At 48.2% G+C, this 17,806-nt stretch overlaps 1 protein-coding gene and 1 pseudogene across 4 annotated transcripts in view; both read right to left on the bottom strand.

The window, feature by feature from the left end:
- Window positions 1-7,968: 7,968 nt before the first annotated feature.
- Window positions 7,969-8,824, bottom strand: LOC134365533 (large ribosomal subunit protein uL11-like; annotated as a pseudogene).
- A 6,610-nt stretch (window positions 8,825-15,434) lies between these two features.
- The window catches only part of NR6A1 (nuclear receptor subfamily 6 group A member 1), a 205,914-nt gene continuing 203,542 nt past the window's right edge, over window positions 15,435-17,806 (bottom strand). For all 4 annotated transcript variants that reach the window (XM_063082429.1, XM_063082427.1, XM_063082430.1 and 1 more), the window contains exons 9-10: window positions 17,239-17,391; window positions 15,435-15,523 (exon numbers count right to left, since the gene is read on the bottom strand). In XM_063082429.1, coding sequence (XP_062938499.1) covers window positions 15,435-15,523; window positions 17,239-17,391 — 242 coding nt within the window. The remainder of the gene's footprint in view (window positions 15,524-17,238; window positions 17,392-17,806) is intronic.

Raw genomic sequence — 17,806 nt, 5'->3', positions numbered from 1 at the left:
GTCATTTCGCCTTTCTGAGCCTCAGTTTCTCCATATGTAAAATGGAAAAGATCGGCCCACAGATGGGGTTCTGCCGTTTCTGGGCGATTCCATAGACGAATATTGGTGAGGAGGGAGGAAAGAGACCCAGAAGCCATAGTCACGGCCCCCCACCCCAAGCCCCTGAGAAACACCACCCTCTCTGCCTTAGCTGGAGGCAGGGGCTACTCTGCCTCTGAACAGCTTCCCGTCAGCGAGGAGCCCTGAGAAAGTGGAAAGTAAAAGCGTCACCATCTCTGCAGGAGAGTGGAGGGGAACCAAGGGGGAGGACTGGGCTGGGGCGCCCAGTGGGTTACTCTATGCAGAGCCCACCTGGGGTCTCCTGGACATTGTTGGGAGGACCCAGGCAGTGTGAGCACAAGTCTGGGCTGGGGGCCCAGGTGGGGTGGTGGACTGAGCTCTGAGCCAGCTTTTCCCTTCTCTCTTCACCTCAACCCCCCTCTTCCCCAGGGGTTCTATATCACAGGTTGGGCTCCGTTGCACTCCCCCCCCACCGCAGCCCTAGGTTCCAGCCCAACATGTGGGGAATCACCGCCCATCACCCACCTACCCAGGGAGGCAAACATAGACCTGGCCCTGCCACAGTAGCTGGACTTACAGATGGACATGGAGACAGACATGCGGATACACACTGAGACTCAGACATCCACAGAGACAACACAGACACGCAGGCAGGGAGACCCAGAGACCCAAAGACAGGTCCAGAGATCCATGGACACACTCACAGACTGCTAGGCTCGGACCAACACACCCTGTAAACACCCAGCCACCAGTAGGCAGCGGGGCACCCGCAGACCCCCATAGGGCCCTTCGCCATGGGCCTAGCTCCTCCCGTCAGCTGCCCAGGGAAGAAGAGGGGGTAGCAAGGTGGGAGAGCAGGTCTGGGGAGACCCTGGCCCCTTCCCTGCCCAGAGCAGTGAGCACCAGTCACTCAGCAGAGCAGGCAGTGGCCGGCCCAGGCCGCAGGGAGGCACTGAGGAGGGAGGCTGGCCATTAGAGGCCTGGGCCCAGGCCCTCACTTACGGAGCGGAAGGAGAGCTCTCACGCCGGATGAGGGTGGACAGTGGGCACCGGGGGTCCAGGGGCAGGCTCCGGTGGCCCAGGTGGGGCAGTGGCGACCGTGGGCACGCAGGAACTCCTTCACACTACAGCGGGCGGCAGGCGGACAGCGGGCTGGCCCTGTCCGTCCGTCCTCCTCCTCCTCCCCGCCCTTTGGGGGGGGCCACCGGAGGCCCAATTGGTCTCTGCCCCCACGTGACTCCACAGGCCTCTCTCCTTCTTTGTTGGTGTTTCTCTTCATTTAGGTCTATTTTTTTTTTTTTTTCTTCTCCTAAAAGAAAAAAAATACCCCTATCTATCTGGGGGCCGCGGGTGGGGGCGGAGGCCAAGGCACTCTGGAGGCCTTGGCCAGCTGGCTGTTCCAGGCCGCTGTGGGAGCCCAGAGGCAGGGACCCCACGTAGGCGGGTAGGCAGCCCCGCTTGTTAGCGACTGGGTGGGAGTGGGACCAGATTTATGGGCTGCTCCCCCACCCGGCCTGCAGCCTGGCCTCTCTCCCCTTGAATGGCTACCTCCCTGGGGCCTGGCCCTGCATGGTCCATCTTGGCCCATACATGGGAGTGGAGTCAGGATAGGCTGGTGCAGAGGCAGGGGCACGGACTACTTGACCAGGTGGCCTGCTGTTGTGGCCTTGTCTTTTTTACTCTTCCATAAGGTAAAGAAAGAAAGGAAGGGGTTGGGAGGAACAGAAGGTAAGCAGGTGAGCTGGCTGAACATTTCATGGACGCATTCAACATCGGCTTCTTTGAATGTCACCATCTACTGTGGGCTGCTGATATTCCCAGTCGATAGCTGGAAAAACTGAGGCTGGGCTGAGACTGTCTCTGGGGCCAAGTAGGTGGCTACAGCAGTCCCAGTTTGGACCAAGTGGGTAGCTAGGCCAGGATAGGGCAGGGTAGATGGAAGTGGGTTTTATTTAGAAGGCCAGGCCTTCCCAAGCAGCCTGGGAGATGTCCCTGATCAATCCCTAAGCCCAGACAGGTCCTGAATGATCCTGGTCCTGCAGGACCCAGGTTGCTGGGCCCTGTGCCCCTCCCACACATTTTGTGCTCTTTGGTGCCTTCCTTGGTTCGTCTCACGTGTACTGAGTGCTCTCTAGGTGTCATGCACTGTTCCTGGCACTGGGGATTCCACACGATGACAAGGGAAGAGGATTTACCTCACAGTCATTCATCCTGGGGATGGAGTGGGGCACAGGGGGACGAAGGGGCAATCATTGTTGAGAATCACCACCCAACACACACACACATATCCCTTCATTTGAGGAAATAGACAAATCATGTAAAACACTCACCTAGCTTGGGATGAGAGGGATTTTTCTGGATAACTGAAGCCAATTATACAGGTATTTAAAAACTAGTGTGTTTTTTCCTCATTATGCCACTTAATTTTTTTGTGAACATACAACACTATTTTACTGACAGTCATAACTGATTCTACTGATCAAATATATTCTAATTGTAGCTACAACATAATATACAGCTTATTCCCCAAAGTGCACAATTATGTCTCTTTCACCTATAGAAGTTCTTACAAGATTCACTTCTCTTGCATATGGCTGAACCTAACGAGTCTCCCCATTTTATTTTATTTTATTTTATTTTATTTTATTTTATTTTATTTCATTATTCTTATTTTAGTGTCCCCATTTTAATGCAACAGTTTTGTTTCTGGATTAATACCACTCATCCTCTGAATTTAATAAAGGAATGTCCTAGCAAATACCCTGTGTCACCAATGTGTCACATACCTATAGCAACAACAGAATCACGGTTCTTTGCACCTCTTTTGATGGGAGACTTTGTGGAATTGGGTCCACTTTTCCTGCCTTCTGAAACAGAACAAACAGAGTCTTTTAACGCCATGAGGCCATGAAAAGAACCGGCCTGGCTTTATCATCGTCTCCTGGTGAGTCCTTGAGCCCTGAGGAGAATTGCTCGCAAAGACTCTGTATTAAATCCCAGTGGTGCCATTTTCTAGCTGTGTGACCTAGGACCAGTCACTTCCCCTCTCTGGGCCTTACGTCTTCTCTGCAAAATGGGGACGGAATGAGACAATACATGTAACATACTCAGTGGCTGCCTGCTGTATCATGTGTGGTCAATAAATGTTAGCAAAACACAAACAAGCTGAAGGACTGGCTGGCCTGCCCTTAGGGGCCCTTTCCATGTTGAGTCTGAGATTGCAACATCAACATGAACATTGTTTGCCCTTCTGTGATAGAATGACTCACCCCAGCCTGGGGAACCCTCAAGGAAAGGCATGATTTATCTCCGGAGCCTCAGTAGCCAGCACAGAGCAAGTGTCAGTTTGTTGAATGACTGCTTGTCCCTGCACCCGCTGCCTGTAGGCATAGAATTCTGCTGCCTGCTCCTCCTGTCCTGTCTCCTTCTCTGTAGGTGTCAGCTGTCACTTTTCACCATGTAGGCTGGGTGCTCCTCATCCCCTAATCAACCCTGGATTTGTTAACCGATACCCCCTTCCTTGGTGCTGCCCCTCTCCCACCTTCACCTGTACTGGATGCTCCATGGGGGTGGGGTTGGGCCAGGGGTCACCAGCATGCTGGGAATGGTGAGGCCCTAACTCAGAAGTGCTCCCTATGTGCCAGACCCCTTACTACTTCACACCTGCAGTCAGTCTCAAACCCTATCCACCATCCTGAGAAGTAGGTAGTATTTTCACTTCACCTGCATGTGCAGCATTTGAGAGATAAGGAAACTCAGGGCTCAGAGAGGTGTCTTCCCAAAGTCACAAAGCAAAGGTATGATGGGACCAGCATTCAAATCCAGGCAGTGGGTGTCCAGGGCCTGGGCTTGTAGGCACAGACTCCTGTCTACTCTGCCAGAGTCCCTGGGTGGCCTATTTGTCCTTTCCTTCAAGCTCCAGCCCAGGTGGTCCCAGGCTGTGAGACCCACCCGGAGGGGAAGGAGAAGGGGTGTAGTCCTGACTCAGGCTTCTCCCTCTTTCCCTCTCCAGGCAAACAAAGCCCAGGGTCTCTCTCCTAAGTGGGGACTTTCCCAAAGTGCCAGGCCTATTTCCTGGAGGTGGGATAAGGAACAAACAAACCAGAGACCCAGAAACTGAAATGGAGAGGAGGGGACAGAATCATTGGACTATAGTTGGGGTACAGTGTAAAAGACAGCAGGAAAAAGAGAGATGCTATAGAGAGACAGAGGCAGAAAATGAGAAGAGAGAGAGAAAAGGGAGATCCATTGATAGCAAAACGGACCCAGAGATGGGTGGGGGCAGGGGGGCATGGATGAGAGAGAAATCCAGAGAGAGAGAAGGGATGAAAGAGAAATTCAAAGAGAGAGGGAGAGAGAGTCTGAGGCAGAGAACGAGAAGCGAGAGGGGCAGGGGCCCAGAAAGCTGGAGGCAGAGGAGTGTGGATGTGAAGACCCTGTGCAGGGCAGCAGAGGGGGCGGGCCTGCTGGCAGCAGCAGAGGCTGTTTCCGCTGCACCCCTTATCAGCCTGCTGCCAGATGTTCAGATCCGATGCCAATGTCAGAGAAGTCCATAGTGCTGGGTCAAGGCCGTGGCCAGCGGGAGCCTCAGCTGCAGTGTGGGGAGGGGGGCTGGAGCTGCAACAGACCTGCTCACTCATTCTTCCCCCTCCCTCTAGTGGCTCTCCAGGCTGGACCACCTGGTGGTGGGAGAGACCAGGTGCCTTCTGGGGCCACTTCTCTAGTCTGAGAGCAGGGACTTGTGGAGGTAAAATGGGGCTCCTGGCAACACGTGGACATGTACATCTTTGCACACCCCCACATTTGAGGAAGCACAAGGACACATGTATGCAGACACACACTTGCACATACGAGTGCACAATGCCACATTGGGACAACTCACAGAGTCCAGTGCAGAGCTGCCCACCATGGCACCCCTCAGCCTGCCGGAGCCCCTGCTCTCCATGATCAGCTTAGTGCCCCCCCACCCCCAGCCCCCTCACCTGAGCCAGGACTGCAGCCAGAGCTGGAGAATCAAGGTAAGAGCCTTTCTGTGACTGGTGCTGTTCCCAAGGCCCATCCTGTTCTTCTATGAAGGGGACACTTTCAGAATCTGCACACCCTCAAGGGCTGGGCCAAGGGGACTTTCTAGAACGTGAGGCCTGGTGGAGCCTCAGGAGGAGATGCAGGAGCTGGTGTCTAGCAGGGCTGGGCTCCAGCCTTGGGCCCAGCCTCTCTCCACCATGCTCCTGGAGCGTGCAGCGCAGCTGGGGCCCCCTGCCTGGGGTTGCTTATCTCATGGTGCACACGCTTGGCCCTCAAAGGGTGACCCAGCCTTGCTCCCCACATTCCTCTTCAGCCACGCAGCCAGTGGGCCCCCCACAGCCCTGAGACAGGGCCTGTGCTTGGGGGGTGGTCAGAAGCCACCACTCAGAGCCACCCCCTGCTCTTTTGGCCCCAGCCCTCTGCAGACACTTCTGGTGTCTCTTTGCTTGTCTCTCTGCTGTTGTCTCTGCACATCTGCTCTTGTCTCTGTCACGATGAATCTATCACTATTTTTGCCTCAGTCTCCCTTTCAGAATGTCCCAGTTTGTTTCTCTCTGCTACTTTCAGCCTCTTAGTCTCTTTCTCTTTTCTCTCTCTGGGGTCCTTGAGTGGGACCACATCTGGAAACACCTCTGCTTTCTTTCTGGCTCACAGTGACCAGCCTCAATGGGAATGTATATGAGAACTCAGGATATACATGAGGAGACAAAAGGCCTGGGAAAGTGGAGGCCTCAGACCCATAATGTGTGAACTAGGGCAGCCCGAGCAGCAGAAATTCAAGCCCCTTCTCACCCACCTGCTAGGAATCAGCCCAGATAATGGGCACTGGTTAGGGCCTAGAGCTGGTGGTGGTCTCACCATGCAGTAGAGAAGACTGGGGGGTAGCGGGAGGAAGCTGGGGCTGGAGGTCTTCTGGCCTGAGGGCCTCCTTCCTGTTTGTAGGGAAGTGACTACCTCAGAAAGCTGCTCGGGGGAGAGGAGGGAGGCCATGGTGACTTCCGGGAAGCTGGCCAAGAGCCTGAGGCCACCCTCCCTGTGCCCACATGGGGCCCTCCGGTCCTGGCTTAAAATAGTGCAGTTCCTCAGCTGTGCTGCTGCTGGGCCCAGCCCAAACCTCATAGGGCTGCTGGCTGCTGCTTGTGCCGTCAGCAAGGGCCTATAGTAGAAGGATCCACTCAACTACCCAACTCTCCCCAGACTGTGGCTGGAGGCAGTGTGTCTTGGCAATACGGATGGGGTTGGAAGCTGCAGAGAAAACACAGGTTTCTGAGCCGGAAGGGCTGGATTCAAGTCTCAGCTCCAACACCATCAACTGTGAGACTTTGGGCTGGTCCGTGTTGCCTCCCTGAGCCTCCATTTCCACCAAGGTAAAATAGCATGAGTGCCTGGCTTTTAGCCTAAATGAGACCACATATGTAGACAGACTCCTCAGAACCTTGCCAGGCATAGAGGAGATATTCAAAAAATGGCTGGCTGTGCCTTGAACTCCTCACCCTGAGGAAGTGCCTCCTTAAAGTGTTCCTTGGTCCCTACATGGCTCCCAGGACTGTGCATTGAGCAGGGAAGGTCTGTGGAGAGGGAGCTTGCAGGCAGGGCAAGGATGGGGATGTGGTCTCCATGGTGAGACTTGTTGCCAAGGGAACAAGACTCCAAGAGCCCAGGGTCTGGCAGATGGGCACATTTGCCACAGGATCTGAGAGAGGCTGATCATCACTGTGGACCTAAAACTGATGGGCAGCCAGGCCAAGGCCAGACCAAGCCATAGAGGTGGCTCATGGTTCTGCTGGGTTGCTGCTGTTGGGGTCTAGGGGTGGCAGCTCCTGGTACATAGCTTCCTTTTTTACATACTGACTTTAGCCAGCCAGTCAATCTTCCTTAAACTCCTGAGACACAGGCACTATCATCTCCATTTATCTGACAGGGGAAGTGAAGACCAGAGAGATATCTCTCTGGGTCCAGGTCACATACAACTGGTAAGGGGAAGAGCTGGAATTAGAACTCAGGTGGTAAGACCCGTGGTTGATGTGCCTGCTGTCCCACAGGCTGCCTGAGGGAGATGATCCCTAGGAAGGGTTCTATGTAGCCAGACCCAACCTCATCCCAACACCCTCCCCTACCATCATTTCTGGGGACTTCTGGCTTCAGACTCTGGCATAACCCAGAACAGCCAACATCCCCTATTTCTTCAATCACACAGAGATGACCTTACCTCCAAGGGTTTGCATAAGGATATGGATCTCGGCACAGATTCCTGCCTAATAGTAGGCACTCAATCAATGCCAGTGTATATTCATTCCAGAAGTCTCACTAGTTATGTAATCTCAGGCGAATTACTAACTCTCTCTGGGCCTCTGTTTTCTTATCTGTAAAATGGGATCATTATAGCAGCAACCTCTTTGGGTTGCTCTGGGGAATCAGTATTCTAATGCACATAAAATGCTTAGCACAGTGCTTTCCTTTCTACATGTTAATTACTTTATTATTCTTTACTTCTAGATTATTGCCTGGCACTCCAGAAAACCAAAAGCTCAGTGTAACTTAAAGTAACAATTTATAAATTTAGAGCAGTGTCCTAAATTTTATTCATAGACTACTGTCCAGAATCTTAATAGGAGGAAAAAATGTTCAATGCTCAAATACTTTTGGTAGAACATGGGATAAACAAATTAAATTTTCTTCTCAGAGCCTTTAATATGCCAATGAAAGTTGGGAATCAATGAGAAGACACAGGGCAGTATCTCCCAAATTTCTGGCAAAAGAATTCCTACTTCTTTTTCCCACCTCATGGGATGTCTATGAGCGCACTTCAAAAAGTTCATGGAAAGATTTGCATTACCTTTTTTTTGTTGTTAAATGGTCCTTTATTATTTTCCTGTGTTTTTCTTAACTAGCTGGGCATTCTACTACATCACTGTTGACCTCATCTATGACGTCATGAGGCTGGCGGCCATCAGCATTGTTGCCCACAGTCTGGGCAGTCCCGAGGATCTCTTTAATTGTTCCAGAGAGTTCTCTATCCAAAGATCTGTGCCACATTTTTCGGACAATGTTGATGATCTCATCAAAAGTGTATTTCTACTGTGTTTAATGTTCTTCTGTTTCTTTCTGAATTCTTGGTGGTTCCTTAATGGCTTTGATGATCAAGGCAGAGGCGGAAGGTACTACCTCAATCTGGGCTTGTTTGTTCTGAATGGTCAGTTTCACTGTAATCCTCAGAACTTTCCAGTCACTGGTTGCCTTGGCAATGTCATCACCAACCCTTTTTGGAAAAAGAACCAGGGGGCTGATCTTGGGGTCCAGGACAGATGTGGCAGCAACTTTGCCACCACTGCACCTCAGGTACATGACTTTGATCTTATTGGGCTGAAAGTTGAAAAGTGCATTATTTCAGTTCTATTTTTCCATGACCTTTCGGAGTAACTTTGCATGTTCTGAGAAATACAGATTTAGTGCCTGCAGCATTCTGCGTGTTTGGGACAGCACTGCTTTTCAGCTCAATTTGGTCGGATCTGTTCTTCTATCTCTTGCAGAATTAATCTTTTATTAGTTTAATGGAGTTCTGTTTTTCTTAATAGCAAAAGGTTCAACCAAAGGCCATTACTGAGGTTTGTTACAAACTCCAGACATTCATACTCAGCACTACTGAATTGCTAAGGCTGAGCTGGGAGGAATCCTGTTGTAACTTTGGTATCAGATAGACCTCGATTCAAAAGCCAATTCTGCCACTTACTCGTGTCATCTTAGGCAAATGGCTTAACTTCCTCGAGCCTCAATTTGCTTGCAACTAAAATGGGGCTGAGAACTATACCTTGCGGGGTTGTTATGAGGATTACATGAGACAACACAGGTGAAGCACCAACCACAGTGCCTGGCACTCACTATGTGAACAGCCAATGTGTTTCTCCTCCTCCTTGCACCTCTGCGTATCTGTTCTCTCTTGTAGACAAGGAAGACAGTCAATTAATTTGTTGTGCAGTATTTCCTTTGTTCTAACACCATCTCTTTCAAACCTCAAGGGCTTTCTGGTCCCTTGTGATGGAGGCTGAGGTATGGGAAGGCAGCTGGGCTTTCCTCATTTCACACAAGAGGATTTAATCGACTGCTCAGACTCTCCTCAGCTTTTGTCTTCCTAGACTGAGGAGCCTTCATCTTTCCCATCTGTCTTCACACAACCCTCAACCTAAACTCTGCCATCTACTGAATGTATGAGCAGGATTACAGGACAGTTGGGAATTTGATTGGACAGATCTATCTGGGTTCAAGTCCTGACTCTGACACTTCCTATGTGACTTTTGCCATGTCCCTTGACCTCTCAGTGCCTCCATTTTCTCAGCTCTAGAAAAGCTGTTAAAGGACCTCATCTATTTTCTGAAAGAAAGGTATTAATTTGCCTGCTAGACCTAGCAGGCCACCCACCAGCACACTGCTGTCCCTGAGATGCAGCTCTTTCCCGAGACTTAGGAGATGCTTTTCTTTCCCCAAATTCCTGACTATGGCATTCAAGGCCTCAACTGCTTCTCAGCCTCAACCCTTGCTAATCCCTCCCGTTTGCCACCATTCCTGCTGTGGCAGTCCCTTGTTAGAACTGAATCCTCCATATCTTTCTCATCACACATGGGCCTTTGAACATGCTGTTGATTCCTCTACCTGGTCTGTCCTCCTCTTTGCCTGGTGACTTCCTTCAAGGGCCACCTTCAACAATACTCATCTGTGAAGCCCTTCCTGACTATCCTGAGTAGAACAAGCCACTCCTCTGGGCCTTTACAACCCCACTCACATCCCTAGTTACAACCCTCATCCCGCTGTACTGCAAAGGTCTGTGCCTCTCCCACTACTCAGTTCCTCTACTTGTGCCACTTTCTGGCTGGGTGAACTTGGGTGAGTCCCTTCGTCTCTCTCAACCTTAGCTTCTTCATTTATAAAACAGAGGTAATAATCCTTGAAGATCAAGGAGGTCCAGGTTTGTGAAAAGTCCCAAGACAGTGCCTGGCACACAGAGCAGGCTCTTCAATCAGTGCTGGTTCATTGATTCAAGCAGTCCTGAGAGACCACCCTCTGAGACCACCCTCTGCCAGCCCGTCAGCAATAGGAATTGGGGTGGTTGTCTGCTATATGCAAGAGCAACAGGTCTGAAGGCATAAGTCAGCTCCTCATGACGACCCATCGTCCCTCCCCAGAACCCCAAACAAGCTTCACAGACAGATGCCATGTGCAGAAGGATTCACATTTATTGGTTCAAATACAGTACCTAACACTTGCTAAACATGCATTTCACACTAATTGGTCACATTTCCACAGGTAGTCAATTCACAGAACAAAGCCCATCCTTTGCCAGCTGGCAAGGGTGGGAGGTAGCAGAGGGCCTGGGTAGCCTGCAGAGCCCGCCAACTATCATTTGGTCATGCAGGGTTGATGCAGCCAGGCTGGCAGGCAGCCCTTGGCCGGCCCTTTGGGGACAAGGGCTCAGAGACATCCCGTTTACTCAATTCCTACACAGGACTGTGGGTGGAGGTGGACCTAGGGTAGGTAGCTCAAGGGTAGGCTCATGGATACATGTGCCACCAGAGCCCCTAAAGATAGTGTTTGTGGGAGGTGGTGCTCCCTACAGGAAGGCAATGGAGGCCTCTTCAAGGGGGTGGCTAGTCCCTGGCTGGACAGGTGGGAAGGACTCCCCAGACACAGCCCAGACATTACAGTGCAGCCACAAGCCCCTATCGCAGGCCTAGGATGGCAACACAGACAAAAACACCAACACCCCAGGGCAGGCAGGGTTTCTTTCCCGACAGAAACATGTAAACAGAGCAGGAGCTACAGTATTCTTTTCCCACAGGATTCCTCAGAGAGGAATAGACCAGGATGTCACTCAAGAGGTAGTTTTTTTTCTTCTTTTCATTGGAAATCTGAGTCAATATTATCATCTATTACAAGACAATTTCAGAGAAAGAAAACAATGGTCACCAAAGGGCAAATACAATCCTTTGGCAGGCAGGGCTGGCTTCAGGACTTGGAAGACTTGCCTCCACCAGTAAGATAACTTTTTTCTTGGGCTTATAGCAGGCTATGGCCTTCCTCAAAGCTTCCCTTTGAGCCTACAGTTGGTTCCTGAGCAGGCTGTCGCTCAGGGAGGGCTGCAGGCCAAGAAGAGGAAGGACAAATGGGGACTGGACTGGACAGAGGAACCAGGCTTCTTATATGAGTTGGCAGAGGCAGCTCTAACATGGCTCATGTTGCAGGATAGCCAGAAGTCTTCAAGTCTCAAGGTAGCCCAGGTCTGGCCAAGGAGGAAGCCCCAGCTTGGTCCCAGGCTCAGCAGGCTCTCTGGAGCTCCCACCTCTGAGGAAACAGTCCAGGTCTGGCTCCCAAGCCCAGAAAAGAAGATATTGCTGTGGCAGCCAAGAGAGGGGTTGCCGGGGACCCTGTAATTAAATACACATCCCTGAGCTGTGGCCCTAGAAACCCTTGCCTCAAGGCTAACCAGTTTCCAGTACCTGGTAGAATAATTGCCGTTTCTCATCCTGAGACACAGATATTTCACAGACACTGGACATAGATGCTTCAAGCTGAGGAAAAAGGGAGATGATCAACTGCAAAGGCAGAAGGGAGTGCAGGGAACTCTCATGGATCAAGGGGAGAAAGTACAGTAGTGGGGGTTTTTTGTTTAGTTTTTTAGTTTTTTAGTTTTTTTTTTTTTTACTTTAAAAAAATTAATAAAGAAAAATTCGAAGTTTAATAGAAGAGCTGGTCTGAAAGACTGGATTTCTTAAAACAACTGCAAACATTTAAAAAGCAACGAGGAAAAAAGACATAGACCAGGGGCCCAGAGCTGAAGACCTGGAACCACTGCTCAGCTTCCTACCCTGCTGGGAGGCCAGGATCAACCTTACTTTGGCCAACCTTAGCCATGGCTTAGATGTTGCCCACAGTGGATTTGTCTATCTCCATCTGTCCCATTCCCCAGGAAATCAAGAATAAACAAATGTAGGAAATGGGTAGCAGAGCAATGCAGCTAGCTCAGAGAGCCCAGCCTTTTAAGGATCTGGTGACACTGACCATGGCAGGTATTCACTTCCCTGAGAAGGGGTGGCAGGTGACAGGCAGGTTGTTGTGGAGTGGGTGACTTTCAGAGATGTTATGGACACCCCTAGGTTCCCTCTATCCCTTTTCTGGTTCTCGGGAACAGGACAGGGAGATTCCTGCCTGCTTCCTTCTATCCCTCAAGGATCACCCACCTCACCTGTGGGTCAGACACAGGGGGCTGGGTGTGCTCTGAGCCAGGTGGAGTGCTTCTGAGACAGGTTCTGGAGAGTTTCTCCAGACTAAGGGCAAGAATACCAAACCTTGTGAAGGACTCCAAAAGTCTACAAAGGGAGCCAGAGAGCATGAATTACAGATGAAGTTCCAAGATTCCAACTTTTGTCTTGGGTCAAAAAAAACATTCAAAAGGGAAGGAAGGTAAAAGCTTACATGTTTCAGTGCAGTACAAGGAGGTGGGGTTCTGCTTTTCCACACAGTTTTCAGGTCATATTTTTATGGTGGAAAAATTCTCACTCAAAATGAGTGTTTTTGGTGACTGGGGATCAGAGAGAGGACAGAAGAGGAATCAGACAACAAACACAACTTTTTTCTTCTCCCACTAGCAAAAAGGCTACCTGTTAACCAAACATTATGGGAAGAAAGGCAAAAAACAAACATACCAAACCTTCTCCTCCAACCTTTCTCTGTGTCCTTCAAACCAAATTCAAATATATCTAGTGGCTGACCTAATGTCTCCACGTTGCTAGCTATACTCCTACCTTCTCCTCATAATACCTGAGTTTGCAACGCAACACATTCACTTTACCCTGTTTAAAAAAAGCCCACGTCATAAAAGGACTGGGTGCAGAAGACATTAAAGGCGGTCCACAGGTCAGACTCTGGCTCGGAACACACGGCCACTTGGCTCAGAGATTCTGCAGAGCTCTCAGCAATGAATGGGCTCTTTGTTCTATGGAATCTGCTGCAAACATTTGTAAAAATGGATTTGTGCAACAGCAACTTGCAGAACATTTCTCCCACTTCACAAATTAACAACTTCCTCTGTTTAGTACTACATTATTAGAGAGACATGTTCTTGCCTCATCAGAGAGCAATTTCCTTTGACACCCAACACGACAGGTAAAATGCTTAATTTGAAAAGCAATTTCAAAAAATAATAATTTGACAGATGGAGGTCTAAGCAAACAATGATGTTGCACACAGGAGCCATCTTGGAGAAGGGGTTTCTGATATGTGTCCTCTCTCCTATCTTAAGTAAAGCAGCTCAGAGTCTGACCTGTAGCCAAAAAATGTGACCTAGTTGGTTAAATAAAAAATTCAGGGAAACAAGAAAAATATTGTGAACTTAGAAATAAACAGATACATACACACATTCACAAACAAAATCTTCCCACTGATGTGCTAGTTGGAGCTTTTCCTGAGGAACATGTCTCTTCTTTCTTTTCTTTCTCAGAGCAGTTGGGGAAATGGCATTGAGGAGCAATGCTCTGAGTTTTAGATCCATTAAGGGACAAAATTATCACTCTGCTGGTACCCGTAACATTTCAACAGAAAGAAAAAATTACAATCAGACACAGACTACCCAGTATGTACACAATGTGGGGGCCTCCTGGATAGATTTACTAGGCTGAGTTGGGGAGAGAGCAAACAGCCTTTGACTAAATAGGCAGAAAGAGGTGCTGTGGGACCCTCAGAACCACTTAGATCCCTGGATGCACCCAACTAGGTGGTCAGTCTGCTGCACTGGCTTCAGAAGGTACCTGCATGTAGGAGGGGGCAATTGCTATACTAAGGCAGAGAAGGGAAAAGCACCTGAAAGAGTTTCAAGACAAACTTGGTATGACCATTGGCCAAAGTCAAGAGGGTAAGGAACATTTCCTGGGATTAGGTGGGGCAGGTAGTAAAAGAACAAGGGGTCCAGGCCATATCTGCAGAGGCAGCCAGGCCCTTAGGAACATGAGGTAGTTTAAAGCCCCCCTTCCCTTTCAGATGCTTTTGGCTCTAGCCCCCCAGGCCTTGGCCAGGCAACTGACACTATAAGGGGCAGTTGGGCCACTCTGGGCTTTGGGCTTTCTGTTCTGGGGCCCTGAGGGAGCCTGGTCTTATTTTGGAGAGATAAGCAGAACTTGAAGTAGAATTTAGGGGCAAAATTTCTGGTCAGCAGGTGGGTAAATGGTCCTTCCCACTATTTAAAAAAGAGAGTATAATTTTTGGATTCAGTCCTGGGGGGTAGGATGGGGTGGGGTAGAGAGAGGAACAGTGGATTCCAAAGGAGGAAAATTTATTCTTATAGCAGTCTGGCCTTTTTCCCACTATGCTTTGAAGAAAACAAAGTGAAAAGAGAATAAATCATTAGTGGGCACCAGTATTCAGAACATGGCATTTTGCTCAGTCAGTTTTTTCAAAGCGCCAATAGGAAGTCAAATTTATAAGGGAGAGGAAAGGAGTCTGAGGCAGGTAGGCCTTAGTAGATCCATGTAAGGAAACTAGGTAGCTATGAGCTCCAAAGGAGCTGGTAGGCAAGTCCTATGGATTGATTTATTGCCAGGACTTTGCCTGGATGAAAAGTTGACAGTGGTGGTGTAGGGGGGTGGGGCAGCAGGGTGTGAGGACAGAAACCATTCTGCCCTTAGGATTTGTTGGGTGGGAGGACACCTGCCTTAAATTCGGTCACTGTGCCCTACTTTCTCATGCTCTCCAAAGAAAAGAGACAGCTTAATCCTTATCTTTCCTGTTTCCAACATCTCACCCACCATGCTTAATAAATCTCCTAACAACACTTTGCCCCGTTGTGGTGTGCTCTTTTACCTGTCAATTCAGTAGCTAGAAAAAGGCAGTTTGCTCTCTGACAGACGAATGTATGAGTATCCTGAGAAAATGTGGAAAAAGTAGGGATGGTCACTCCTTTCCCCCCATTTCCACTGAGGTAGTCGTCTCTGTCAACATTATGGAAATAGTCATCTTAGCCCCATCCCACCCTCTCCCTCAAAATACAAAAAAACTATCTCTAAACAATGACAACACTGCAACATTAAACATCTTCACATTCTGTAAACTGCAAGGAAATGCATTGGCTGCATTCACACAAAAGCATGTGCATCGTGTTGAAGGCCATACATTCAACTCTGTCGTGAAATAAATATATAGAAAAAATGAGGTTAAAAAACAGACAAACAAAAAACTCTTCTTGCTATGGAGGCAACTGGAAATACTGCTTCACAGCCTCCATCTTGGTCTCTCTGGCTCTTTCCTCCGGAGCCTGTCCTGCCCACCCAAGGCGCTGTGGTTGGCCTGAGGAGGGTGCTGGGAACAGGTCATTCCTTGCCCACACTTGTCTTGCAGGAATGCAGCACCACCTTAAAGAGGAGGGGCAGCTGCTCCAGGGGTACATTCACCATCTTTCCTGGGAACAAGGTGGGAGAAGAAGAGTTAGCGGTGGCCACTGGTGGAAGGGCAAGTCTGCCTCCTCTTGGGCTGGTGGAGGAAGGATATCACTTTGCTGAGTGACTAGGAAAAGGGAAGTGCCAGGAGCATCACAAACGCCAAACAGACTGGGCTAACATCCTGCTATCCAGACCCATTTTCGTGCCCTAGGGAGTCTAGAGATGGTTCCATCTCATAATCATTTTACTACCCAGGAAATACTTACTCTGTACTAGGTGGTTAAAAGCATTATCTCATTTAATTCTCACAATATTTCTGTGTAACAGATATCACCTTTTATCTCCATTTTATAGATGAGAAATCTGAAACTTAGAGGTAGTCCTAGATGTCCTCTCAGAGCAAATACCATGAGAAACTTATATCCTGTTTTCTTTTTTTTCCTGGTAGATTCTCTAACTAGCATTCTACAAAGCATTGGCTCTCAGAATAGTATAATAGGTTAATAAAAGTACAGGAGGTAAAAAGGGGGGAGAGTTACAGAAGCAAATTTGAGAAATTCAGGGTTGAAAGAGCATTACAGGTTTCTGTATTGAAGGACTTAGAGTATTTAGTGTGCTAATATGCTTTGTAAATACCTAAGGCTGTGGTTGTCTCCATCAATAACTTAGAGTCACCTGGGGAGTGTTTTAAAAATACTGATGCTCGGGCTCCACATCATACCAATTAAATTAGAATCTCTGAAGGTGCAACCCAAACACCGATATTTTTAAAGCTTCCCAGGTGACCAAAAGTATTGCCAGGGCTGAGAAATCAGAGCTATAGGGGAGAGTGGTGTTTAATTACTGGCTTGCCTTTATTTCACAGAGCACCTGACTAACATCCTATTTGGTAGAATATAGTTTAGAAAATGCTGAAACAAACTATCAGAATATCCCTAAAATTCCAATAGTTTAGGTCTACCTCACATCTGCTAGACCACTCCGTGGCCCTTGTCAAATTGAAAATTTTTTCCTTCAAAAATTGTATTGCTGAATTTTACAGGAACAATGCCAGACTAGAGGTCACATTTCTGAGCTGCTCCTCAGTATGTGCTGGACAGCTATAAACAAAAGAATTTTTACTAAATGAAGTAATAAACAACAAAAAAAAGCCAGGATTTTATATTGAAATAGATCCATTTAAATGTCAAGAAGATCAGAAGGGGGTCAAGACCACACACAAACACATACACACTCCAACACACAAAATTCCATTGTAAACGAAGGATTTTAAAGATATCAGTTTAAATAAATGATCCCCTAAAGCTCATGGGCAATTCTAGGAGATGAAGTTAATTTTTTTTATTGCGATATAGTTCACATACCATAAAATCCACTCATATAGTATATAATTCAGGAAATGAAATTAATTTGAGATACTCTAAGCCTGTTTCCCCATCCATAGAATGGCCATTATTACCAACCACCAGCCTTGCAGTGATTGTTCTGAGATTAAATGATATAAGGCCATAAAGTACTCTGCGTATCACAGGAGCTCAGGAAATGTTAGCTTCTCTTCTCTACCAAAGAAACACAAACTTCCAGTTATAATAGAAATTTTCTGAGGGAAAGGGTGATAACTCTTTTATGTAGCTGATGAAAGGCCTAGAATCAGCATCCTGAAAACCCTGCTCGACTCTTTCCTTTCACAAGCTAAGAGAAGCAAGGGTTGGAAGCCCAAGACCCAGGATATTACCTGCAATATATCGAATCTCAGGTAAGCACATCATGAGATCAGGAAAGCGGTTCGGCTGGTGTGTATATTTATATTCAGTGAAATCCTGGCAAATGTACCAGTATCGCTTATTCAACTGTTCCAGCTGTGAGGCACTGCTCAGACCCCTGATATCTGTGAAAAAACCAGAGGGAATGGGAGGGGCTTTCTTATGTGAAAGAAACACCAGCTCCTTGAATATGTGGACCTTTCAATTAAAAGTCATTAAACATTGTCACCACAGGGATCTTTTCTCTTTCTAATATGGAGGAACTAAGCTCTGGATAAGGGAAGAGAAATAAGGTAGAGAAGAAAAAAATAATATAAAGCACAGTCACTAGACTGAGCCCTTTGAGAGCAAGGCTATGTCTTTCTCAGCTTCATACCCAGCTGCCAACACAGGTTTTGGTTCAAAACAGGTACCAGTGAATGTTGAACAAATGACTGAATAATCTACCTTTCCAAATTCATCCTTCACAGTATCTTTAAATTCTCCCTTTGTTGGAGCCAATCAGAAACCTTGCTGATACCTACACATCCATGCTTGAAA

The sequence above is a fragment of the Cynocephalus volans genome, chromosome 17 (assembly GCF_027409185.1).
Source record: "Cynocephalus volans isolate mCynVol1 chromosome 17, mCynVol1.pri, whole genome shotgun sequence".
Classification (NCBI taxonomy): Eukaryota; Metazoa; Chordata; class Mammalia; order Dermoptera; family Cynocephalidae; genus Cynocephalus; species Cynocephalus volans.
Note: the sequence above shows the minus strand (reverse complement) of the source record. Positions and strands in the feature narration are given on the sequence as shown.